Source organism: Monodon monoceros, unplaced genomic scaffold, assembly GCF_005190385.1.
Source record: "Monodon monoceros isolate NGI ecotype Baffin Bay Population unplaced genomic scaffold, NGI_Narwhal_1 Super_Scaffold_7, whole genome shotgun sequence".
In the NCBI taxonomy this organism is placed as follows: domain Eukaryota; kingdom Metazoa; phylum Chordata; class Mammalia; order Artiodactyla; family Monodontidae; genus Monodon; species Monodon monoceros.
Genome location: NW_021703784.1, coordinates 79,690,938 through 79,718,161, shown reverse-complemented (window position 1 = coordinate 79,718,161; position 27,224 = coordinate 79,690,938). Strand labels below are relative to the sequence as shown.

At 39.1% G+C, this 27,224-nt stretch overlaps 1 protein-coding gene across 1 annotated transcript in view; it reads right to left on the bottom strand.

Annotated features, from left to right (window-relative positions):
* Window positions 1–18,070: 18,070 nt before the first annotated feature.
* Window positions 18,071–27,224, bottom strand: part of LOC114887589 (follitropin subunit beta-like) — a 133,175-nt gene continuing 124,021 nt past the window's right edge. Inside the window, exons 2-4 of the mRNA XM_029209386.1 lie at window positions 20,152–20,195; window positions 19,909–20,067; window positions 18,071–18,301 (exon numbers count right to left, since the gene is read on the bottom strand). Of these exons, the coding sequence (XP_029065219.1) occupies window positions 18,071–18,301; window positions 19,909–20,067; window positions 20,152–20,195 (434 nt within the window). The remainder of the gene's footprint in view (window positions 18,302–19,908; window positions 20,068–20,151; window positions 20,196–27,224) is intronic.

Sequence of the window (27,224 nt, the reverse complement as noted above, 5' to 3'; positions counted from 1 at the left end):
GCCGCTCCGCGGCATATGGGATCTTCCCGGACCGGGGCACGAACCCGCGTCCCCTGAATCGGCAGGCGGACTCTCAACCACTGCGCCACCAGGGAAGCCCCAGAGCTGGATTTTATGAGTCGCCAGTTGTACGGATGAGGAGAAGAGAGTCTAAGATGACACCGCATAGCTGATTTGGTGACCGGGAGCTGTTAGTGCCATTTCCTAGCATAGGTAACAAAGGAGAAGAAGCCGGTTTGAGGAGATATATAATGAGTACAGTTTCGGACCTGTGAATTTTTAGGTGTTTTTTGTAATTCTGAAGAGATAAGTTTTAGTAGTTGGTTGGAAATTTTGGTCTGGGGCACAGCAGCAAGGTCTTGGCTTGACATAAGAATTTGGTGATCATTACTGAATGCCAGTGGAAGTTGTAATGAAGCACATTTCAATATTTAAATGTTTTAAGACACTTATCTCCCCTCGTTCTTTCCACAATTCCTCATGTGCTACAAAGGCACTTTATTTTCCAAATAATCTTTTTAAAACACACTTTTAATATACCTCTTAAAATATGATAATATTATTTAGAAGGGGCTTTGGCATCATTGTAACCTTAATAGACTTGAATATGAAGAACAATAAACTCTGTTTTAGTAGAATCCCACTGTCCTTTGCAAAAGGGAAATATAAAACACTTCCTCGATTTCCTGTTTTCATAACTTGTTTTGATTACCGGTTCTGGTGACTTTGATTATATTGCTTTGATTTTAAAGCAATTTTATTAAACTGTTGCTTTTGCTTTGTTAATATAAATCGTGCTTTGCTAAAGAAATTCTATCGTAGCTAATCAATGAAACTCTGTGCGGGGCTAGTGCTAGGGATTGAATAGATTAGGTGGCTGCAAGCCTAAGAGGTTCCAAAATTATCTTTGACCCCAGATGTATGCAAGGCCTGCCACTGGATCAGGCAGAAGGAAGAATATTAGTCTCGGCTTTAGGATAAGGCCAAATTTGCAGATATGTGACATATACTGCAACTGTTTCCTTCTGAATCTATGGTAAATACATGGGTCCCAGAGGTGGCCCAAACCTATCTTAAAGCATGCCCCCTTCAGCCACCAATTGACTAGCAGTTACTTGTAATAAAACCAGTTTTTCATTTCATCAAAGGTGATGTCTTCAGCCAGGCTCCTATCAAAATACTTGGAAGAATATTTTATTTTAATATTTGTTACCACCAACACATTAGTGAGAATTATTTTCAGGGTTGTTAGATATCACTGACCCAGACAATTTGAAAACAATCCCGAGCAGACTGGCACTATTCTTGAGCCTACTCTCCTTGATATTTTTGCCAAATGCCTGGAAGAAGACAAAATACATCAAGCTGATAAATTTTCTGGGAGACAAGCCGGAATGCATACTTAATCATAAGATTCTCCCCAAATCTTGGTAAGCTAAAATGAAAGACAGGAGCTGACTAGATAAGATAGAACTGATTAGAAAGAATGTAAAGTTCTGCCAAAAGTTTAAATAAATCAATAGTACAAGCACAAGATGGGGGTGAAGGGAGGAAGCTTAACAGATGTCTCTGAGGGAAAGTACAGCTAATGGTTCCTTTCACAAACTGATGTCTTTAAAGAGACTGTGCTAATTGGGAGACTGGGATTGACATATATACATTAATATTTATAAAATAGATAACTAATGAGAACCTGCTGTATAGCACAGGGAACTCCACTTCGCTGTACAGCAGAAACTAACACGACATTGTAAAACAACTATACTCCAATAAAAAAATAAATAAAATAAAGACACTGTGCTAATAGGAGGGCAGCATTGCCCAAAGCCTGTTCTCAAGGAGGGGCTATGCAATGAAAAATGTCTGCATCAAATAATTTTGGAAAATGCATAGTTAAATTAAAGTCAACAGGTTTCTTTGTTGTAGGACTTCTCAGAACCCCGGATTTGCTAATGTGTATTCTAACTCTAGGAGAGGAGCAACATTTTCCAAACTGATTTAATCATAACCCATTCTCCCTACGGAGGAAATGTGCCACCCATGTGGCACACTCTGGGAGATGCTGATTTAGGTATTTTAGTTGACTCAGGTTCAATTTTAGCTAGTGATTTGGTGGACTGAACTTGCTGCTCTCTCATCCCACCAGAAGCACAGTGTATGGGTAAAGGTAGATAAAGGTATCAGACACTTACATAATGCTTAATATGTGCCAGACATGTAAGAACATGCTATTCATTATCACATTTCATGGATGAGGTAACTGAAGCAAGAAAGACTTCTTAACATGGGAAAGTCACCCAGCTAACAAGTGGCAGAGCGAGGATCCAGAGCCGGGCAGTCTGTCTCTAGAGTCTTTCTTTACACTCTCCTGCCACAGCTGGAAAAGTGCTTCCAGTGCCTTCCATGTTGGGAGATACCCTTAGCCACCCTAGTGAAACCAAAGTGGTAACAGTATCACATATGATGTGGCAGGAGATGCCAAGCAGAGAAAGAGGACATGCCAATGGCAAAACACACCGTGGTTAGCCTTAAGTTAACTATCCAGTTCCCAGCCAGAAAGGTTCCGAGCATCTCTATGAGAACAACTTGATTCTCACTGTGTTTAAAGGAACACTAGAAATATTCCTGGGGTGTGAATAAAAAAGAGCAGCGGCTTCCAGGAGGCATGTTCGTGTGACTGCAATCAGCAAACTCCCAGGAATCCTTAACATATTAACTAACAGCTCACATTTTGGCCCTTTTGCTTTTCTAGCGGCTTTCTGTAAAGAAGTAAAGTCATTCTAAATTATTCTCCACTTCTCTCAGACAAGTAGAAGGGCTGGACGTGTTCCAAGCCAGGGTCCCCTTTCTATTGATACCTGATGATAACTCTTAGCAATGTGAAAAGTATGTGTGCCATTTGACTCTGTAAGTCATTGCAGGAGCTTAAGACAGTTTGAAGGTATTCAAGTATATTCAGTGCATCATTGGCTGTAATGAAGGAAGTTTGGAAGAGTCTGTATCCAACAGCTGGATAAAGAAATTAGAGTAAAGAAATCAATACAGAAAAATACTTTGCAGAGCCACCAGAAATGATATTATGGAAGGGTGGAATATGAATATATATGTACATTTATATACATATAAATATATATATTTAATATAGAAGGCCATATTAAATCCCAAATTTTTTCTAGAGCAGTCTATCCAATAGACTTTCCTATGATGATGGAAATGTTCTCTACCTTTGTTGCATGATACAGTAGCTGCTAGTCACATGTAGTTATCAGACACTTGGAATGTGGCTAGTATGACTATGAAACTGGATTTTTAATATAAGTTAATTATAATTAATTTAAATAGCCATGTAGGGCAAGTGTCTACCTTATTGGAGTGCACACTTCTAGAGGGTGGAAGAATAAGTAATGTTAATATTCTTCCTTTCTTGTGCATTTGTATTTAAAAAAATTTTGTAATAATACTTTAAAGATAAAGATGCTGGCTGTCTATAAATATGAATTCTCAATCTGTTGGCCATAGGAAGAGAGAAACAAAAATTTACAAGGTCAGAGGGATAGAGTTAGGAAAACCAAAGGAATGACATTTGGGAAATATTTGGGGGTGTCCAAGCAAATAACAGCCTTCCACATCTGAGTTCTGAACCAAATGAGAAACCAGAGAACAGATTAAGCAAATAGAGCCAAAATATTACCTTTATTATGGATAAAGCTGATATTGCAGGATGTGGCTTTTATCTGTGGGCTAGTGGGCTTCCTAATAATAAATCCCTGGGTAGAGAGACTTACCATCCAGTCACAGGCAGTGCTGGCCCCCCGCTCCCTTCAACCCCATTCCCAGTGGTGGGACCTTTACACCAAGTTTACTGCATGGTTGAGGGCAAGTGGGAACACATTCTCTGCATATGCACCATCTCCCAAGGAGGAAACAAGGGGCAGGGTTACAAATGTACAACTAGATACCTCTCTTTTCTTCCCTGGGGGATAAGTGATGGAGCAGAAGGAGTTCAAGATGTTAAGCTAGTGGATCTCCCATCACATGAAAGGAAATATTAGGAGTAAGAAGAACATTCCCTACCCCCTGCCCTCACTCCCAACATCAAGAAGATTTAGGGTGGAGGGTGTGAAGAAGTTTCAAGATGCATTTAATAGAGTAAATGAGTCCATGACTGGGAATACACAGTTTTGGCCAAGATATAATGATTGAAAAATAGATAGATCCCTCCTTTTCCAAAGAGTACCTATTACTTGTTTGACTTATAAAATAAATTTTAACCTACTGAATTTAAACTCCTTAAAATAAGCAGAGATGACCCTCAGATGTGATCTGGCAGTACATAAAATTCTGCTGAAGAAATGGGTAGTGGACCCAAATGTCATACTATAACTACAAAATTTCTAGAAGAAAATATAGGGGAAAATTTTCTTGATTTTTTTGTTAGGCAAAGATTTCTTACATAGGACACAAAAGCAAGCTATACAAAAAATAAGAAAATTGGATTTCACCAAAGTTAGAAATGTTTTCTCTTCAAATGATTCCATTAGGAAAATAAAAAAAAGGCAAGCCACAGACTGGGAGAGAATATTTTCAAAGCATATATTTGACAAAGAGCATATATCCAGAATATATAAAGAGTTCTTATAACTTAATAATAAAAAAATAGGCATAAGATTCAAGTAGCTATTTCTCCAAATAAGCACATTAAAGCAAATAGGATCTACATCATTAGTTAATAGGAAAATGCAGTTTATAGCCACAGTGAAATACCACAGTACACCTACTTGGAATGGCCCAAATGAGAAAGACAGCACTAAGTGTTGATGAGAATGTGAAGAAACCGGAGCTGTTAGTCACTGCTGCCAGGAATGTAAAATGGTACAGTCACTTTGGAAAACAGTTTGACAGTTTCTCAAAAAGTTAAACGTACCCTTCCATGAGCACATACTTACCTAGATATTTACACAGGAGGAATGAAAGCACGTGTCTACACAACAACTTATGTGCAGATATTTGTAGTAGAATTATCCGTATTAGCCCCAAGTGGGAAATATACCAAATGCCCATCAGCTGGTGAATGGACAAACAAAATGTGACATATGCATATACTGGAATCCATCTAGGCATAAGAGGAAGAAACTGGTGATACACACAGTAGTGTGCATGAATCTCAAAAACATTGTAAGTGAAGGAAGTCAGACTCACAAGACTGTATTTTGTATGATTGCATTTATATGAAATTTCTAGGAAAGAAAAAGCCATAGTTATACACAGCAACCAGAATGATATTTTAAAAACGTAAATCAGTTTGTATCATTTTTTGCTTAAAAATCTCCAGTGGTTTTCCACCGGCTTAAAAGTAAATCTAAACTCCTTACTATGGCTTACGAGTCCTTCCAGGATCTAGCCCCTCCCTCTCTCTCTGATTCAACTTTCCTCATTACATTGCAGTGATATCAGGCTTCTAATTTTTTCTCAAGCACACCAAGCTTATTCTTGCCCCAGGGCTTTGTACTTGCTATGTCTTCTGCCTGAAATGCTCTGCCACCAGAGAGTCTCACAGCTGGTTCCTTCTTTTCACTCAGCTCAAACAACAACTTCTCATAAGTCCATCTCTGCCCATCAGTCTAAATGATCTTCCCCACAAAACCTGTCTCTGTTTGAGGATCTACTTCTATGTAACCAGCCGCCCCAAAATATCGTGTCTTAAAACAACACTTTATTATTGTGGGTTTACTGGGCTCAGCTGGGTGATTCTACTAATTCTGATCATGTAAGCAGCTGTATTTGGTGGGGAGCTGCCAGGAGCAGGAATGTCCAAGATGGCCTCTTGTTTGGCAGGGCTTCCCTCCACGTGGCCTCTCTCACTCTAGAGTTTGGCCTGAGCTTCTTCACAGCACAGCAGCTAGATTCCAAGAGGGAGAGACGGTTCTCTTAAGACCTGGTTGGAAAATCTCAGAATGCCACTTTTGCTGCATTCTATTGGTCAGAGTAAGTCACAAGTCCTGCCCAAATTCAAGGGGGAAGAGAATAGATCCACTTCTTCTTCTCAGGAGTGATATGTATATACTTGGATGTGAGGAATTATTAGCCACCATATTTTTAATCAACCCAGCAGAGTTTCTATCACAATGTTTTCCCCATAATATCTGATACTGCATTGCATGTTTGTGTTTGTTTTATTATCATTTTCTCCCACTGCAGTTGGTGGCAATGTATAAATTACCTTATTGCTCACAAGTATTTAATGATCACCAAGGTGAGTGTTGTGTTGTGTAGTTTGGTGATCCACACAATCTGTTGGAGAAGGAGAGGACGAACTCAATACATTTTCTTTCTTTCTGTTCCTTGGGTTAACTCCTATAATACTGCATAAAAACCACAAGTTAAAAGATAAACCAATGTACTATTCTCCTGTGTGTTCAGAACTTGGGCAACTTCGCTCATTAGCACTGGTTAGCTTAATATTGTCCCCTAAGTCTCACAAAGATTGCTAAGTCTTCTTTACATGACTCATAAGGCTTTAGTATTGTAATTATGAAAATCAGTCACTTTTATTTATGAGTGGATATGCTGAAAACTGTTTCCCTCATCAAGTTCATTAACCAATCCTTGTTTAGTAGCTCTCCCCATAAAGGAAAAAAAAAAAGTAATGACTCTCTGGCTGATTGGATCCTCGGTGAATAGGAGTTTACAGTAGGTTTTAATTTGATTATTACCATTTTATGGTGTACTTTTCTTTTACTCTTCAATGAATAAATTACCTCAGGCACACATAGTTAAAGTCCTTAATTCATATTACGGATACTTCTTTTCTAAATGCCAATCCATAAATGTGCAAATAAGGAGTACACACTTGCCTGCTTTACCTTAGAATGTTAATGATGGTAAGGTGTACCTTATGTGGTCACCAAAGCTCAAAGGTGGCAATTTTCTTCTGTGGAGAAAAAAAGGTAGAATAACATTGATATATTTGGAGCTGCTTTGAACTTCTTTGATTTGGTTTAGGAGTGGGATTGGCCAGACTTTTTCTATAAAGGGACAGATGGTAAATATTTTAGTCTTTGTGGGCAACCTGGTCTCTGTTGAGACTACTCAACTCAGTCATTGTTGCAGGAAAGCACGTGCAGACAATACATAAACAAATGAGCCTGACTGTGTTCCAGTAAAACTTCATTTCCAAAAACAGGCAGCCGGGCAAATTTGATCTTTGGGCTGTAGTTTTCTCACCCCTGGTTTAGAATTTAGGGGTGAGAGGGAAGGTGCTGTCTAGTGTAATGGAAAGAACACCAGCAAACAGAATCAGGTGACTTGGTTTTCAGTCCTGGGTCTGCCAATTGGGTTTAACTCAACGAACATTTATAGAGCATTTACTGTAGGGATGGAAATACTGAGCACTGTGCTGCCACTGTCCTCTCCCTTACATGTCAGCAGGTGGCACTGTTCAATCACAGCCCTTGTTCAGAGGCCAGATGCACTCCCAGAATCCTTCTCAACACAGTGTTGTAGGTAGCCAGTATCAGTGGATTGGAGTGGCTGTGTAAGATGAAATGACTTGTCACTCCTGAAACACTATGTGTCATTTACTGTGCAGCGTGATTAGCATATTAGGATTAGTTAGATTTAATACTTACCCTAAGTAAGTATTAAGGGCCTCAGAATCCAGTGCCATTTCACTAGGTCATATCATTCAACACTGCTGAAATCTCTAAAATGGGAATACAGGATCTTTCTCACTGGACTGTTGTGAGGGTCAAATGAGGTACTGTGAGTGAAAATATTCTATAAATGGCAAAACATACTTATTTAATAAGTGAAAGCACTAAACAGGTATCTATCAAACCTCATTTCATTCCTTAAAATTTGGACAGCGCCTGGGATGAGGATCAAATTCCTGTAAACTTTCAAAGTTTACATGAAACCGTTTAGCAACTGGGACATGAGAAATTTCACCACCCCAAAAATGACTTTATTTTGAGAAATTAGGCCAAACATTTCACTTCTGCAGAAGTGATGTGTGAGTTGTGTTGCCTAAGGTGTCCTCTGTTCTCTAATCTTATAGATGCCAGGTACCAAATTCTTCTGAAGTAGTTCCTGAAGGACAAGCATCCCAATGCAATAATAGTAGGAAACATTTTCAGCGGAGACAGCAGTGAGTGGGAGCCTTCAGGGAAAGCTCTTTGAGAGCTCGCAGGGGACTGTAATGCTTTTTTAGTTTCAAATGACAGAAGTCAACTTGGTCTCACCTAAGGAAAGACAGGAAATTTATTTAAAGAAACAGAGTTGTCTTTTGGAACTCAAGGCAATAATGCAGCCAAATCAAAGAAGTGGCTGGGAGCAAAACATAAAAGCTGTGAGGCTTCTCTGGATATCACTTTAGTTTCTCTGTGTGTGATTGTTTCTTGCCTTGCTTGCTCTCTCTTTGTGTGGAGTGGTTCTCTCTACTCCAGTCTATGATGGAGAAAAATTATAATTCTTCATCTTCCAGACTTCTATGTTAGAGGTCTCAACCCACTCAACTCTTGGTTTTAATTCCAAATGTCTAGGGATGGAAGTGTATGCAGCAAGTGCCTACTGGCTCAATCAGCTGGAGTCAGTGATCGCAAAGATATGCCAAGAAGGCGTTTTAATGAGTTACAGGGAGATGTATTTCCCAGAGAAAGGATGTAGGAATATGGGGCAGATACTCCAAAAGGTGTCCGCTTTAGGGTTCCAGTGAAAAGATGCCCTTCTGGCTTAATAGTTTATGGCTGTAGTGATGGGCATAAATTTTGGTTTAGGGGAATAAGGTGGTTCTGGCCATGTCCCCTCCAAGAGTTTAATCTCAGTGATATTGACCTTTCTCAGGCCCTTCATCCTGGGCCTGTGTTTTTACAGCCTGTGTCCTCTCTAGTACAGATTATTAAGTTCATATGTGGACATGGTGACTAATAGGTGTTCTGTCAAGTGTCAGTAAATTGATGATAATAATACATAGTTTTGTAAAATTCTTCTGCAAAAAAATGTGTGTATCTCCAATGTTTTCCCCTAGATCTAATGAAAATCTTTCTAATAAAGTGAGTTTTCAGAATATTGCACCTTCTGTAAATTCTTGTGCTTTCCCAAGTATATCAGAAATCTTTGAAATAGAGAATATTTGTCCTTGTGTATTTACTTCTTCCCTTTGTCCCTGGCACACTGCTGGGCTTATGACAGCTGTCCCCCAAATATTTGCTAAAGTGGCTTCTCTGATAGGAGGCCAAGAATATGGAATCATAAGAAAGAAGATGGCATCCTAAGAAAGTGATCTGAGAGAGAATCCTTAAATACAAAAGCTGGAGAGGAACTAAGCCTCTAAACTAATGTGGTAGACTGGATATTTACCCCCCGCATATGTCCATGTCTTAATTTTTTGGAAGCCGTGAATGTTACCTTATATGGCCAAAGGGAATTTTCAGATGTGCTTAAGTTAAGGATCTTGAGGTGGGGAGATTATCCTGGATTATGTGTGTGGGCCTGAAGTAATCATAACACTTCTTATAAGAGAGGTGCAGGAACAGTCAGAGTCAGCAGAGAAGGCCATGTGATGACAGAGGCAGAATTGGAGTCGTGTGCTTTGGAGATGGAGCAATACTCCACAAGTCAAGGAAAATAGGTTGTCACTGGAAGCTGAAAGAGGAAAGGAAATAGACCTTCTTCTCAGAGCCTCCAGAAGGAACCAGTCCTGCTAACACTTGACTTTGACCAAGTGAAACTAATATAACTAGAGATCCTAAACTGAAAGTCATAGGCCAAATCCAGTTAGTATATCTGTTTTATTCAGCCAGCATAGTATTTTTTTTTTTTTGCGGTACGCGGGCCTCTCACTGTTGTGTCCTCTCCCGTTGTGGAGCACAGGCTCCGGATGCACAGGCTCAGTAGTTGTGGCTCACGGGCCCAGCTGCTCCGCGGCATATGTGATCTTCCCGTACCGGGGCACGAACCCGCGTCCCCGGCATCGGCAGGCGGACTCTCAACCACTGCGCCACCAGGGAAGCCCAAGTGTAGTATTTTGAGAAAGGAAAATAAATAAGCCAACCTTTAAAATTTTAAAAATTGATGTGTTTGACATAAAAATCTAGATTTTTGGTTTGTTTGTAAAACAAAAAACAAAGATAAAACCCAGAGATCTAGAAATACAGGATCTGCATTTCTGTGTGGCATTCATCCCCTGAATCTGGGCTGCAGCTCCTCCCATTCCTGGGATTTGTGCCTGTTACCTATCATTTCCTCTACTCCCTACCGTATCTCTCATTTAAGCTGAATTATCAACACAAACTTGTCTTTGTTCTTCCTAAGTAGAGATATATTTCTCTGTATTCATATTTGTAGATAGGCTGAGAAAAAACAGTCGTGATAAATGTATGATGCTCATGTAAGATGTTAACAAAAGGGGAAACTGGGTGTAGGGTATATTGGAGCTCAACTATTTTTGCAACTTCTCTGTAAATTTTTTTTTTTTTTTTTTTGCGGTGCGCGGGCCTCTCACTGTTGTGGCCTCTCCTGTTGCGGAGCACAGGCTCCGGACGCGCAGGCTCAGCGGCCATGGCTCACGGGTCCAGCCGCTCCGCGGCATGTGGGATCTTCTCGGACCGGGGCACGAACCCGCCTCCCCTGCATCGGCAGGCGGACTCTCAACCACTGCGCCACCAGGGAAGCCCTCTGTAAATCTTAAACTATTCTAAAATTAAAAGTTTACTCAATGAAATTGGCATATTTCTTTATGAAAATGGAGAATCTTATTGTGTATTTAACATGCAAGCAAAGTGTTTCTCTGTTGAATGATTCTGAGTCTATTTCACTCATTGCAGTTCTCTCTAGGCCTCCCTGAGCATGCATTTGTGGCCTGCAGACATCTGCATTTTACAGATGAGGATTCCGAGGCTGGGAGAGAGAAAGTGACTTGCCCATGGTCACAGAGATAGTCTGGGAGTTGCTGTGAGTACCCCAGGCCTCCTGACTGACTTCCAGCCCAGTGTTCTCTTCTTTCCTGCTATTGTGGGGAGTAATGGCAATAGGGAGGGCATAATAAGGTCAACATTCTAGAATACAGTGGGAATCTCACTTACCCTTCTAGAATCCTCTACTGGAGGAGAAGAAGCAGCACCAGAATCAGAGCAGTCTGCTTGCTTGCCATTTGCTTTTTTTTTTTTTTTTTAACTTCCCCCATTTATATTTTAAATCTGGTGCATAGGGAAAACATTTGACATTTGTCCAAATACCAAATGTACTTTGGATTTTCCCTCTTACATATTAGCAAGCTTCAGCTATGCGCTAGAACGTTTCCTCTAAAAGCAGGAACCTCAGGGTTTGAGAAGGTTGGAGCAGAGTAGCTGGGACTGGGCTCAGGTCTTTGTGGAAGCTGTTGGGTAAAGGCTGAGAGGCAGGTGTTCAGTGCGAGCTCCTGCCATGCTAGGAGGTGAGGATTAAGGGATTAAGTGGATTTGGGAGGTTATGACTGCTTGTAGAACACTGTACATTCACAGCCTTGGGTCTGAAGAGCTGTTGGTGTGGCAGGCTCAGAGCCGGCCAGAAGGTCGAGGTCAGCTGTTAGAAGACTAAACAGGCTCAGAAATGGGCTGGTTCCTGGCCTTCCTCTGGCCTTAGCTCTGCAAGGCTATTTCCATGCTAATAACTTTCTCTGGAATGTGAAAATGGTGAGCGTAATGGAGAGATGTAGCTTTTCTAACTTTTCCTAAGGTTGAACACTCAAGGTATGCGGGCAGAAAGGGAAAGGGAAAAGTAAATGACAATGACAGATGCAATTTTATTGAGTGCATCTTATGTCCTCACGTAATTTATGTATTATATATGCAAGCAAAGTGTTTCTCTATGGAAAGAATACACTTTAGTTTGTCTCATTCATTCTTTGGACATCTCTAAGCATGAATTCATGACCCCTGAACATTTTCATTTTACACATGAGGATTCTGAGGCCCACACAGAGAAAGTAACTTGCTCAGAGTCACAGAGGTAGTCAGGGAGGAGCTGTGAGTGGAATCCAGGCCCCCTAACTTAGTTCCAGCCCGGTTCTCTCTTTCCTTTCTGCTGCTGAGGGGAGTGATGGCAATAGGAGAGAATATTTTGGAATTCATGCTTATGAGAGTCTAGGCAGTGTGGTGTAATGGCTGGAAACAGAAGCTCTGGGGCTGATTGCCTGGGTTTCAATCCCAGCTTCACCACTTATTGGCTGTGTGACTTGTGCAAATTATTTAATCTTTCTAAACTTATTTCTTCTTCTGTGAAATAAAGATAGTAATAAACCTACTTCAGAGGAGTATACAAGGATTAAATGAGTTAGTTATAAAATCGTACCTGGCTCACAGTAACTTCCATATAAATGTTACCTATAAATATTATTGCTATTTTGAAAATGAGGACCCAAGCTCGGAGAGGCTACATAGTTTGACCAACAGCACACAGAAAGGAGCCAAGCTGGGGTTTGAACTCACATCTCTGCTCTCAATCATCTTATATTACCTACCTATTAGCAACTCAGGCTTGCTCAGACCAGGATTCCTTGGCTACCTGTCTGGGCAGCCCATGGTATGTAAACAAAGTTTCTGTGTTTATATTGGTAAAATATTGATAATCTCGATAGGTCTTAGATCTTTCACCTCCTCCTTTTAAGTTCTTGCCTTGAATATGTTTTCCTGTTTTTTTATGTGAAGAGAAATAGGAGAAGTAATGATATAAATTTCAAACTCAGTAGGCTAACTGAAGTACATTGGTAGGGAGTAACACTGAGTGCAAAAAAGAATGCTTACCATTGAAATGGGCAAAAGAGTTTGTCTTAATGGTTTCAGATGGAGAGAAGAAAGACAATGCTCTGATCAGGTCATTTAGACGTAGTCGCTGGAGCCTAGTATGGGCCAGGTGCTCAGGACCTAATTATAATACATTTGTTGTCTTCAAAGACCTTCCATTTGAATCTGTTATCTGCAGTTATTTAATGTCTTCAGTCTGGGTCCATTCTGCCCTTTATGAATCCCCATACTTTATATAGGCCCTTAGCACACCAAAGAACATTGATCAGGATTGTGGAAGGGTCTGTCTGAACCCTGGATTATTCAAAGAACAGCTCAATGAACTGCTAATCTTCAGTCTGGAAACAAGAACATAGCTGCTCTCCTTACTTGAATGGTGTTCAAACAGAAAAGAGATTAATTTTGTTTTGGATGGCTCCAAAAGAGAAAACTGGATGGAAATTGCAGGCAAACAGATTCTCGGTTCAGTTTGAATCAATCCATTTATACCACTAATGGTACCTACTAAGTGCCAAGGGTTTACCCAAAGGCAGACAGAGGCAGACAGAATCCCTACATCCACAGAGTTACTAACTTTTTTTTTTCTGATCACCAGAACTGCCGTCTAGTCTTGACATAAAAATGTTATAGAGAATATAGATGTATGTGATAGTCTACACTTTGCAGATAGCCTTGTTTGAATGATCTCGTTTGGTTGGCAAAGTGTTTTGATGGCATAATGGGAGATTCTGAAGAGAGACTAAAAATAAGGGGTACAGGGTTCTAATTCTGATCCTATGTGATCTCAGGCCCCAGTGTTAGCACACAGTAAATGGCAACACAGAACTAGATGGCCTTCAGTCCTCTCTCCATTCTGTGATTCTATTCAGCTTTCATTTTGTTTGTTCTTAGATCTGTGTACAGTCAAAAAGTATAATCACATCTGTTCGTGAAGAGCAGAGCAGATGACTATTATGAGAGGCCCATTGTTTTAACATGTACTCATTCTCAATTCAAGAATTTCAAATTGAATGGAAAAAAAAAGTCATTTGGGAAGAATAATTATTTTTCTTTAGAAATTTAATTTTAATTTTTTTCCAGCCTTATCAAGATATAATTGACATAAGTTTAAGGTGTGAAATATGATGACTTGATATATGTATACATTGTGAAATGATTACCACAGTAAGGTTAGTCAACACATCTGTCACCTCATGTAGTTACCTTTTTATTTATTTCTATTTTTATTTATTTACTTTTTGTGGTGAGAACTTTTAAGATCTCTTTTAGCAACATTCAAGTATATAATACAGTATTGTTAATAATAGTCACCATGATGTACATTAGATCCCCAGAACTTATCATCTTATAACTGGAGCTTTGTATCCTTGGACCACCTTTACCCATTTCTCCCTCCTTGACCACCTGCCCCTGGCAACCACCAGTCTGTTCTTTGTGGTTTATTTTAGATTCCACATGTAAGTGAGATCATACAGTATTTGCCTTCCTCTGACTTATTTCAGTTAGCATAATGCCTTCAAGTTTCATCCATGTTGTTACAAACGGAGGGATCTCCTTCTTTCTTTATGGCTGAATAATATTCAATTGTGTGTACATACCGCATCATCTTTATCTCTTTATCCACTGACAGACACTTAAGTTATTTCAAGGTACTGGCTATTTTAAATAATGTTACAGTGAACATGGGGGTGCAGGTATCTCTTTGAGATAGTGACTTTATTTCCTTCTCATATATACCCAGAATTGGAATTGCTGGATCATATGGTAGTTCAGTTTTAATTTTTTTTGAGGAAACTCTCTACTGTTTTTCATAGTGGCTGCACCAATTTACATTTCCACCAACAGTGCGTGGGTTCTCTTTCTCCACATACTGGCCAACACTTGTTATCTCTTATCTTTTTGATAATAGCCCTTCTAACAGGTGTGAAAGGATATCTCATCATGATTTTGATTTGCATTTCTCTGCTGATCAGTGCTGTTTTACCTTTTCATGTACCTGTTGGCTATTTATGTGTCTTGCTTGGAAAAATGTCTGTTTAGGTCATTTACCCATTTTTAAAATAAGATTTTTTTTTTTTTTGGCTATTGAGTTATATTTTGGATATTAACCCCTTATCAGATATGTGGTTTGCAACTATTTTTTCCCATTCCCTAGGTTGCCTCTTCAACTGGTGATCAATTCTTTTGCTGTGCAGAAGATTTTTAGTTAAATGTAGTCCCATTTATTTTTGCTTTTGTTGCTTGTTCTATAGGTATCATATCCAAAAAAATCACTGCCAAGACCAATGCATGCAGCTTACCCCTATATTTTCTTCTAGGAGTTTTATGGTTCCAGGTTTTACATTCAAGTTTTTAAGTCACTTTGTGTTAGTTTGTGAGTGGTGTAAAGTAGTGGTCCAGTTTCATTATTTTGCATGTGGATATCCAGTTTTCCCAATATCGTTTAATAAAGAGACTATCTTTACCCCACTGTGTATTCTTGGCTGCCTTGTCAAATACTAGTTGACCATATATGCATAGGTTTATTTCTGGGCTCTTGATCCTGTTCCATTGGTCAGTGTGTCTTTTTAATGTCAGTATCATACTGTTGTAATTACTGTAGCTTTGTAGTATAGTTTGAAACCAGGAACTGTGATGCCTCTAGCTTTGTTCTTCTTCCTCAAGTTGGCTATTCAGGGTCTTTTGTGGTTCCATACAAATTTTAGGATTGTTTTTCCTATTTCTATAAAAGATGAATTTTGACATTGAATCTATAGATGGCTTTGAGTAGTATGGATATTTTATTTATTTATTTATTTATTTTTTGTGGTACGCGGGCCTCTCACTGTTGTGGCCTCTCCCGCCACGGAGCACAGGCTCTGGACATGCAGGCCCAGCGGCCATGGCCCATGGGCCCAGCCGCTCCGCAGCATGTGAGATCCTCCCGGACCGGGGCACAAGCCTGTGTCCCCTGCATCGGCAGGCAGACTCCCAACCACTGTGCCACCAGGGAAGCCCCTGGATATTTTAACAATATTAATTCTTCTGACCCATGAACATGAGATATTATTCCATTTATTTGTGTCTTCTTCAGTTTCTTTCATCATGGTCTTATATTTTTTATTGTACAGATTTTTCATTTCCTTGATTAACTTTATTCATAGCTATTATATTGTTTTTGATGCTATTGTGAATGTGATTATTTTCTTTAATTCTTTTTCAGATAGTTTTGTTGTTAGTATATGGAAATGCAGCTGATTTTTGTACGTTGATTTGGTATCCTGAAACTTTGCTGAATTCATTCATTAGTTCTCACAGTTTTTGAGTGGAGTCTCTAGTGCTTTCTACATATGAGATTATGTCATCTGCAATCACAGACAGTTTTACTTCTTCCTTTCTGATTTGGAAGACTTTTATTTCTTTTTCTTGCCTGATTGCTATGTCTAGGACTTCTGGTAATGTTGGAATATTCTCTGGTGAGAGTAGACATCCTTCTCTTATTCCTGATCTTAGGGGAAAAGCTTTCAATCTTTCACCATTGAATATGAAGTTAGCTGTGGGCTTGTCATATATGGCTTTTATTATGTTGAGGTACATTCCTTCTATATCCAATTTGTTGAGAGTTTTTATCATGAAGGATGTTGAATTTTGTCAAATGATTTTTCTTCATCTCCTGAGAAGAATAATCCTTGATATCCATGTGCTGGAAAGTATATCAGCTCTAGTACTTAACTAGATTCCAAAGGTTATGAGGAAAACTTCCCATTGAGTCTGAGTTACGGGTAAGACATGCTAAGAGCTTTCTGGGAATAAATCAATTTTAGTGTAGACTGGGGGTTAAGAGTAGGAATAAATTAAGAAAGTGATGATACAAGAAATGACAGAAGGTCTATTTTAAGGAAAAAAAGAACACTAAAATCCAGCAAAATTCTTATGGATATTCCCAAATGAACAGTAAGCACAGGTGATATTTATAGAAGCATTTAAAAATAGATTTCTAGTAATGTTACCACTTACATTATGAAAATACACATGTATGTGTCATGAGCAAGTAGTTCAAGAGCATGGAAAAATCCAAAGTTGTGCCTTTGTTAGACAACATTTTTGATTTTTAAGTATGTTTCAACATTCAGGTAAAAAAAAAGAGTTATTATCTTTAAAAGTAATTTAAGCCATGAAGCATTTTCAGAGTGCACCCTTTTGAAAGAAATCATAGATTTGGGAGAACATGTAGTCAAGTGATAAAGCAAATGTAGAGAGAGCCCAGAAAATACAGCTATTCTCTCTAGACTGCTAACTCTTTTTAAGAGAACTATTTCTCTGAAAAGTTAATTGGCAAGTAAGTTAAATGTAGCCTGTTAAGTTGCCTAACGTGCTGTCACGTGGACTTCAAGGTTCCCATCCCAGCAATGGAGGAGATTTCTGGTACAGGTAGCACAGCAATGAGTGACAGATGATATGCCCTATTGCCTGAGGGGGAGCTTTGAGAAGGCTGGAAGTTCTTGAACAAATTTATTTAAGTGGCAAAGTACATAGGGGCTAGCAAGTTAGGAAAGGATATTTGTTGATCTTGCAATTGAATTTCCACAGACCCAAATTCATAGTTCTCGTCTTGGCTCTTAATTCAAATTTGAAATAAAAATTAAGATTTGGTTTTTAAGACTGCAAATTGTGAATGGTCTCACTGTTTCCCAGCTTACCACCCTCCCACACCTGCTCCCACCTTCTCAGTCAACAACTTCTCTTCCAGAAAACACAGGCGAGGTGGAACTGTTGTAGCACCTGCATAGGCTGGCAATAAAGTGGATAGTCTTGATTTAGTATCCTTACCTTCCTGACTCTCCTCTTAATAATGAAACAATTAGACATAGAGTTAGGTACCTGCTCCATGACACTAAAGTGATACCGGCTCTGCTCTTGCAGGCCATATATCTTACAGGAGATTGTGTTCCATTTAGTTCTCCTACTCCATCATCTTGAGACTTCCTTCTCCTAAGTCTAGGTTTTCTCATCTGTAAAATGACAGGGTTGCTCTAGAGGACCTCTAAGTCTATTAAAAATGGGAAACAGCTTACAGCCGCTGCATTCAAGTTGAATGAAACCGACAGAGCCCAGAACTAGGAATATGGGCTTGCGTGGTGACAGGCCCCAGGCCCCAGCACTCTCCATTCCTGGATCTCCCTTATGCAGGAGAGCAGGGATCAGTGGGGTCTCCCACAGTGGTTTGCAGCCTGGGCACATGTACACACAGACTTCTTGGATGTCTTAGTCTTTCAGGACGTGGGTGGGCCGCTCAGAGTGTCCACTGCTCTTTATTCTTTGATTTCACTGAACGAGCAGTAGCTGGGCCCCAGGCCTCGCACGGTGCAGTCAGTGCTGTCGCTGTCACACTTGCCACAGTGACATTCAGAGGCTACTGGGTATGTATACAGGGAGTCTGCATGGTGAGCACAGCCAGGCACTTTGACCGTCTCATACCTCAGCTCCTTGAAGGTACATGTTTTCTGGATGTTGGACTTGGCTGGATCCTTGTACACTAGATCCTGAGTGGTTTAAGAGAGAGAGAGTTAGGTTACAATATTCTGCAAGTTTCTGTTTGGCTTAGTCAATATGAGACAGGGATTACTACTGCTTGCTCTAATATTTGCTCTCAGAAGATCAGCTTCTAAGATCCTTAAGCACAGGAAACTTGACCTCATAAAGGAACATTTATACTGCTTTTCTGAACTGCCCTGGAAGTGTTATAGAAAATATAACTGTCTCTTTTCTCTCTACCATGAGAGTACCCACATATTTAATATTTCTAAAACTCTATAAAACCTTTGAATTTGTATGGCGTAAAAACATGTAAAGATAAAGGTTATCTTTAGAAGATATGACCTTAGCAATTTAAGGATGGGTTTTTTTTTTTTTTTTTTTTTTTTTGTACCTTGTAATCTTAAGCTATATTAAGGACTGGTAAAAACATAGCACTTGGAAAGAAAAATATTTCCAAGTACTCTTTTCTGTGTATATTTAAGAGAGGAATAAGAGCCGTAAGTTAAGTTATTGATATTTTGCCTAAAGTGTTTGGGAAATCTCATATTGGATTCTGGATATTCTATTGCCTTTTAGGTTCTTCCTTGCCACTGCCTTAAATTCTGTACCTTTGTGGGGTTCTTAATCCAAAAGTATATGATAACTTTCGGATACTTAATCCAAAAGTATATGATAACAGTTTCATTATCAGAACATCTAAATCAGGCCAAATATATTTCACTCTTCTACTTGCCCAATGAGAAAATAATTGGCTTTGAGGGAGAAAGGGGACTGGGGGTTAATTCATTTCCCTAGCTGGCCACTGGGTCTATATCTCACCCAAAGTGCAGTAAGTTGAGTTTTATTGATCAATTCATTTAATATCAAACAAAGTATTTTCATTAAAAAGCAGCCAATTTCAATTTCAGTTTATCAGACTTCTGCACAGCCAGGTACAACAGAAAAATGGCAAAGAAACACTTTCGCCTTTAACTGGTTTATTTTGAATAAACTGTGAAACTGTAGACAAATGGTTTAATACCTGTATTCCTTAATTTTCTTAACAGCATAAAGAAAGGTGTGGGTTTGATGATTCATTTTGGTTCTAATCTACAGGGATTGATTGCTCTCAGGCTGCTTGTTGGTACTGTATTAAAGATGGGCCAATAAAATGATTTTATAATTGGCTGCTTGCAGTTTTTATTTGGCTTTAAAATGAATGTTATTACTCTCCTTGTTGCAGAGGTATGCCTTTTATTATTGCAATTGGCTTTTTAAGACTATTGGCAATATTCCATGATTAAATATAGATATGTACTCATGCCCATGTTTATCCCTCAATAGGTAAAGCTAGCAGAAAAATGCTCTTTTAAAATGCAGAGTTGGCACATTACTGAAGCATTCATTTACATCAGTCTGAGCTGTCCCAAATTTGTTTTACCCAAATTAAATCCAAACCCAAACATCTAAATGGTATCATGGTAATTTACCTCAATCACAACACAGACAGTGTTGACTAAAGGACTCGTGGCTGTTATTCAGAAGAGACAAAATATTGACAGAGTGGGAATAAATGAAGCCTGCCTCATCCAGACCCTCAGCACTCTCACTTCCTTCAAAGCAAAGTACCTACCTGGGTGTAGCAGTAGCCCGCACACCACGTCGTGTTGATGCTTTTGCAGAGACCACATTCCTCTTTCTCCACTGTGATGATGATGTTGGTTAGCTCACAGCTACTGCAGCAGATTGCTCTCCAACAACAGAAAAGGAAGCAAAAACTACTGACTTCATCCTAGGCTGGGAAGCAAACAATTAGACACCCAAAGTATTTTAACTGTCATGGACTTTGACCCAGTCAAACTGAACTGAAGTAAACCTGCTCCCCGAACTCCACCATCACATTCAGCTTCAGCAAGCACTCTTTGACAAAAGAGAAACACAGTACAGGTCAGAAATCCTCATATAATTTTTTAAGGATTAAAATGTCACAGGGTATATATCTGAAAAAGACAAAAACACTAATTCAAAAGATACATGCACCCCTATGTTGGCAATTTACAATTGCCAAGATATGGAAGCAACCTAAGTGTCCATCAACAGGCGAATGGATAAAGATGTGGCATACACACACACACAATGGAATACCACTCAGCCACAAAAAGAACAAAATTTTGCCATTTGCAGTAACATGGATGGACTTGGAGGGCATTATGCTAAGTGAAAAAAATCAGACGGAGAAAGACAAATACTATATGACATCACTTATTTGTGGGATCTAAAAAATACAACAAACTAGTGAATATAATAAAAAAAGAAGCAGACTCACAGATATAGAGAACACATTAGTGGTTACCAGTGGGGAGAGGGAAGAGGGGAGGGGCAATATAGGGGTAGGGGAATAAGAGGTACAAACTATTAGGTATAAAATAACCTACAAGGACATATTGTACAACACAGGGAATATGGCCAATATTTTATAAGTGGAGTATAACCTTTAAAACTTGTGAATCACTATATTGTACACCTGAAACTTCTTTAATATCATACAGCAACTATACTTCAATTAGAAAAAATGTCACAGAGGATTACCTTAATATAAGCATTTAAGGGACTTCCCTGGTGGTCCAGTCATTAAGACTCTGTGCTCCCAATGCAGGGGGCACATGTTTGATCTCTGGTTGTCGAACTAAGATCCCTCATGCTGCATGGCACAGCAAAACAAACAAACAAACAAACCATTTAAAGCTACAAATTTCCCTGTAAGTGTTGCTTTAGATTCATCCCCAAATCTTAATTCATGTTGAGTTTTCATTATTCAGTTAAATATATTTTCTAATTTCTCTCTTGCTTTCTTCTGTGACCCATGGGTCATTTGGAAGCATGTTGTTTAATTTCCATATTTGGAGGGATTTTCATGACTTTTTGGTTATTGATTATTCCATTTTGCTTAGAAAACACACTTTATGTAATTTCTATCATTTTAAACCTTTTGAGATACATGTTATATCCCAGCCTATGGATTGTTTTGTTGAACATTTGTGTGCATTTGTAAAGAATGTGCATTCAGCTGTTTTGGGGTGAAATGTTCTAAGGGTATTGATGAATTTAACCTGATAGTGTTGTTTGACTCTTTTATATACTTTCTCATTTTTCTGTCTGCTTGTTCTATTGATTACTGAGAGAAGAATGTTGAAATTTCCAACCATAATTTTATCCATTTCTTCCTTAAGGCTTATAAGGCTATAAGTTTTTGCTTTGTGCACTTCGAAGCTCTGTTATTAGGTGCATGTACATTTTGTATTTTTTCATATTTTTGCTGAATTGACCATTTTATTTTATGAAATGTTCCTCTTTAGGCATGGTAATATTCCTTCTCCTGAGCTCTATTTCAGCTGGTATTAATATAGTCACTCTAACTGTATGATTAGTGTTTTCAAATATATCTTTTCCCATCCTGTGTCTTTGTATTTAAAGTGCATTTCATATGGGCAGCATATAGTTGAGTCTTGCCTTTAAACAAATCTGGTCTGATAATCTTTGCCTTTTAATTGGAGTGCTCAAAATCTTTATGTTTAATATACTTTTTTTTTTTTTTTTTTTTGCGGTACGTGGGCCTCTTACTGTTGTGTCCTCTCCCGTTGCGGAGCACAGGCTCCGGACGCACAGGCTCAGCGGCCATGGCTCACAGGGTCCAGCTGCTCTGTGTCATGTGGGGTCTTCCCGGACCAGGGCACGAACCCGTGTCCCCTGCATCGTCAGGTGGACTCTCAACCACTGTGCCACCAGGGAAGCCCTAATATACTTTTGATAATCGTGGGTTTATGGTCATCATATTGTTATTTGTCTCATTTATTTTTTGTTTTTCCATTTTTCCTGTCTTCTTTTGAATTAGTTATTTTTTAGTATTTGTTTTATTTCCACAATTGGCTTATCAGCTTGCTTTATTTGTTTGTTTGTTCTCAAGTTTAAAATACATACTTTATCTCAGTAATATTCCACTTCACACATAATTAAAGTATGTATCTTGTAACATTTCATTTTCCTCCACCTTCATCCTCTGTGCAATTGTTATTTATTTTACTTCAACATTATTCTACCCTCAATACATTGTTGTTATCTTTGTTCTAAATAGGCAATTATATTTTTTAAACACTTAAAAAATTAGAAAAGTCTTTTATATTTACTCATATATTACCTTTTTCAACACATATTATTTTTCTTCTGCTTAATGAACATTCTTTAAAATTCTTTGTCATGCATATTATCTGGCAATACGTTCTGTCAATCTTAAATTTACTAAAAATGTCCTAATTCAACTTTATTTTTGAAGGAATTTTTTCTAGTTATAGAATTCTAGGTTAGGAAGTCTGTTGGTGGTTTTGTTTCAGCACTTTATATTCTTTATTTGCATTGTTTCTGATAAGGATTTTGCAGTCTTATATATTTATCCTCTCTATGTAATGTGTCTTGTTTCCCTTTGACTGCTGTAAAGATTTTTATCTTTATCATAAATTTTCAGTCTGCCTTGCTGAATTTATGCTTATTTATGATGTGCCTTAGTGTGATTTTCTTTGGGTTTTTCCTACTTGGGTTTCAGTGAGCTTCTTGGATATACAGGTTTATAGTTTTATTAAATTTGAGAAAATTTGCAGATAATTGCCAAATATTGCTTATCATTGCCTTGAATACCGAATAAATAAAACAATTAAGTTTTCTTTGGCCTCTGTTTCTTGGTGTTCTGACATACCTATCTTATTTTTAAAAAGAATCAAAGTAAAGCTTGGAACAGAGATCAGTCTCAATTTTGGTAGGGGTCTCTAAGACAAGCATTTTTTGTATAGCTGTCATAATTTCCAGTGTGATAATTTTCTTGACATTGTGCTCCTCTGCTAGACTGTGAACTCCATGAGAGACTAGTGGGAACAAAGAAGGAGCTCAGTATTTTTTTAGTGAACGAGTGAATAACACATGGTCTGCTAACTCAAAGAGTGAGGCAATATTGATTTCTCAGAAACACTAAGACAGGTGGAGACCTAGTCAAGCCAGGGGAAGGCGGGAAAGAAGCCACACTAGACATGTTGTCAGAGATTACCTCTACAATCTCAGTCCAAACTGCAGTAAAGCTTCGTCCAGGGTGTCTAACCAGATGGGTTGGTTCAAGAACAGCAAGAAACTCTGCCCACCTAGACCTCTAGCATGACCCAGCAGAAAGGCACAGATTTTGGGGACCCAACTATATTAGTTTGCTAGAGCTGCCATAACAAAGTACCACAAACCAGGCGACTTAACAGAAATTTATTGTCTCTTAGTTCTGGAGGCTAGAAGTCCAAAATCAGCAGATTTGGTTCTTTCCAAGGGCTGTGAGCAAGATACTGTTCCATATTTCTCCCCTAGCTTCTGGTGATTTGCTGGCAATCTTTGGAGTTCCTTGGTTTGTAGAGTATCCCCCTGATCTCCGCCTTCATCTTCACATATCATTATTTCTGTGTGCATCTGTGTCCAAATCTCCCCTTTTTATAAGGACACCAGACATATGGGATTAGGGACCCGCCCTACTCCAGTATGGCCTCATCTTAACTTCACTAGTTATATCTGCAATGACCGTTACCAAATAAGGTCACATTCTGAGGTACAGGGGTTAGAACTTGAATATGTGAGTTTTGGTGGGGGACACAATTCAACCCATAACACCAACAGATCTGAATTTGAATCCTGTCTCTTTCTCTTACTGACTTGACATGTTTTCACATCTGAAAATGGGCATAATACTACTTATCTTTCAGGGAAATTATAAAGATTAAATAAGATAGTGTTGGCAGAGCACTTAGCTCAAACCTAACACATGGTAAGCACTCAATACATTGTGGCTTTTACTGTCCTAAGCTAAATGCACATTGATTTATTGAATAATTGTGCTCCTCCTGAATATAATTGAGAAAAAGCCCATTTTTCATTTGATTCATTTGTCCATTAGAAATAGACCTGGTTTCTTTGAAATGTTTGCCAGTTTCCCTCTCAGATTGTTTCTGGGGCAGCAGGAAGACAGCCACTGAATCTCAAGTACTTAAATAATTAAGCCCAAACAAGAGAAAGCTGATAATAAACACTTTTCTGTGCATTATAATTGTGGAGCAATATCTTCTAGATAGTTAACTCTAAAGGCTTTATCGATTTAACTGAAACCTAATCAACTAACAACTCAGAAATACTGTTGGAAGCGCTTCTCCAGAGAGGCGTTGTAATTAGCAGCTGGCCCCCTTCTGGGCAGTGGGGCTGCCACCCTGCTTGTGTTTGGTCAAGTAATTTTTCAGCCAAGTGATCAATCCCAGAGGACATCGTTTCCCTTCATACAACTCCCTCCATTTTGCTGGCCACAGCAAATTAACCCCAGCCATGCTCCTCAAAATGGTCAGGACCTGAGCCTCCCTTCTCTTTGGAAGTGAAGGGCACACATTTAGAAATTTTGAGATTTTGAAATGGAGATCTGATTATCTTGACTGCTTCTGTGTGGTCAGGTTAGGGCTTCAGTTGCCTGGATCTGCTTCTACTCTTTCTCCCTAGTGTAACCGAGACTGGTTTTTAGTTTGTTTCTTCATTTATTTCTTCCATAATGTTCTGGATGGACAGTCTTTCATGAATGAGAACGCCTTTTTCCCATTCCCAGTTTTCATATGGAGGGATTTTCCTTAAGAGCTGTCCTAGCCTCTCTGGAAATCTTTACTGCTCCACCCTTGGGATGATGAAGGGTTTTACCTGATTGTAAACTTGGAAGGAAATGCTGGGTCTGCTTGACCTGGCTCTGCCCTTCCTTCCTTAGACATGGACTTGCCCACAGAGAACATTCCTCCACTGCTCTTCCTCCTTTCTAGTGGGAGCCCAACCTCTGCCTCAGTGGGTGTCCACCTAATTTGGGAGAGGAGTTAGTAGGCCAGTGTTGTTTTTCACACCACGCTGTGTTTCAGTTTAGCCTCTTTCAGTAATAAGGGGGACATGTGGGATTCCTTCTGATATACCCCTCGTTCTATTTCTCAAAATTCTGGGGACTCAGGAATGGATAATAGAGTGCTATTTATTTGAGTCTTATAGGAGACAATGTTGGAAATGCTGAGAGTCAGCTGAGACTCTGAGAGTCAGCAACACAGTTGGTCTCTTTAGCCAAGTGGAGATGTCTGACGAGGAACAGTTTCCATGTATCAACCAGGGACTAGAAAATCTTTACTTAGGGACTTCCCTGGTGGTACACTGGTTGAGACTCCAGGCTCCCAATGCAGGGGACCTGGGTTCGATCCCTGGTCAGGGAACTAGATCCTGCATGCTGCAACTAAGAGCCCTCATGCCACAACTAAAGATCCCGTGTGCCACAACTAAGACCCGGCACAGCCAAATAAAAACAAACAAACAAAAAAAGAAAAACCAAAAAAAACCTTATCACATTAAAAAAAAAACTCTACTTATAAAACACAAATCCAGCAAGGCAATTGAATATTAGACACCCAAAACCTTTAGGGAAAGCAGAAGAAGTAATATTTATAAGGAGCCATTTAATAAGTGCCAGGTCTTGTGGTGAGCATGTCACATAATTTCATTTAATATTGAAAAGGATGTGAAACCAGGTAAAAAATCAGAGAAGACGTCATTTTGCCTTGGTAAGTCTTGTGAGGAAAAACGTGGAAAGCTAATCCTTTGTCATTAAACATAGTCTTCCAAAGAGTACGATACCTCTATGTGGAGCATCTTTAGGCACAGAACCAAAGGTTTTCTAGTTTCTTTCTTAGGTGAATGGCTCTTCTAATACTAACCCTGAATTTAGCCTGGTGAGATACTCATTGTTTAGAGATGGAAAGGATGTCAGATGATGAATTCCTGGTACTGAATTCTTTTTTATAGAGGTGGAACAGATCCAGAGAGGTTAGGGAACTTGCCCAAGATCACACTGCGATGCAGTAAGAGAGCTGGGATGAGAAGTGCAGCCGTGGAGACCTAGGCTGGTGCTCATTCTGCTCTGTCCTGCCATCCCCGTACCTGGGAGTTATTGACAGCAATCAACCCCTTCTACCACTTACTCTATTTTTAAGGCTATCCGCTGCTGGTGAATGGGAAAACAGTCTGAACCCAAGAGCAGCACTTTAAGGTGAGCCCTTCATTTACTACTTATTTCTCAGTGCCTTATGCCATTCTTACCATTCCTAGGAATTAGCATCCACTCCTTTTCCTTTAGGATTGGGGCAGTACACAGCCATCAGATGGCAGCTACCACTTGTCTTATTGACAAGACAGATAGTATTTCAGTGAAATTATATTCTGTAGCATCGATCACCATGACAGGATATATGATAATACATAATTGGGATGTTTACCAGGTGCCCCATTACACTTTTGAGATGTTCACTGAGATTTATGTTTTTCCTATTACCCTGTCTTGTTGGCAATTTGTTGAAATTCTCCAATGGTGTAATCATTTCTTAAATGCTTTGCCTCTGGTATATTTAAGGAAATTAGTCAGTGTATATAGTTGCTGACTTAGTTGTTTTGGAATGATTTGAGAATCATTTAGAATTAAGGCCCAGCTCAAATGCCACCTTTGGGATGTGTTGAGGAGCTGTTCTTAAGATCCCCAGTCTGGACCAGGGGCTCACCTTTTTGTTCCTATGTACCTTGCATTTTCCTCTGTCAGAGCTCTTATCATCCTGCACTGTTACTGTTTGTTTACGAGTTTTTCTCCTTTGCTAGAAGGTGTGGGTTTTTTTTTCTTTTTTCTTTAAGGTGAGGTTTTCTAGAGTCATATGAACCTGGGTTCAAGTCCTGATTCTGCCACTTAACAGCTGTCTTAACTGTCTAAATCTCAGCCAGCTCATCTGTAAAGTGGGTCTAATAATATCCTTCACAGAGAGTTTTTGAATATTAAATGAAGACGTGTTTCAAGTGCAGAGCATAGAAGTGTACAATGGA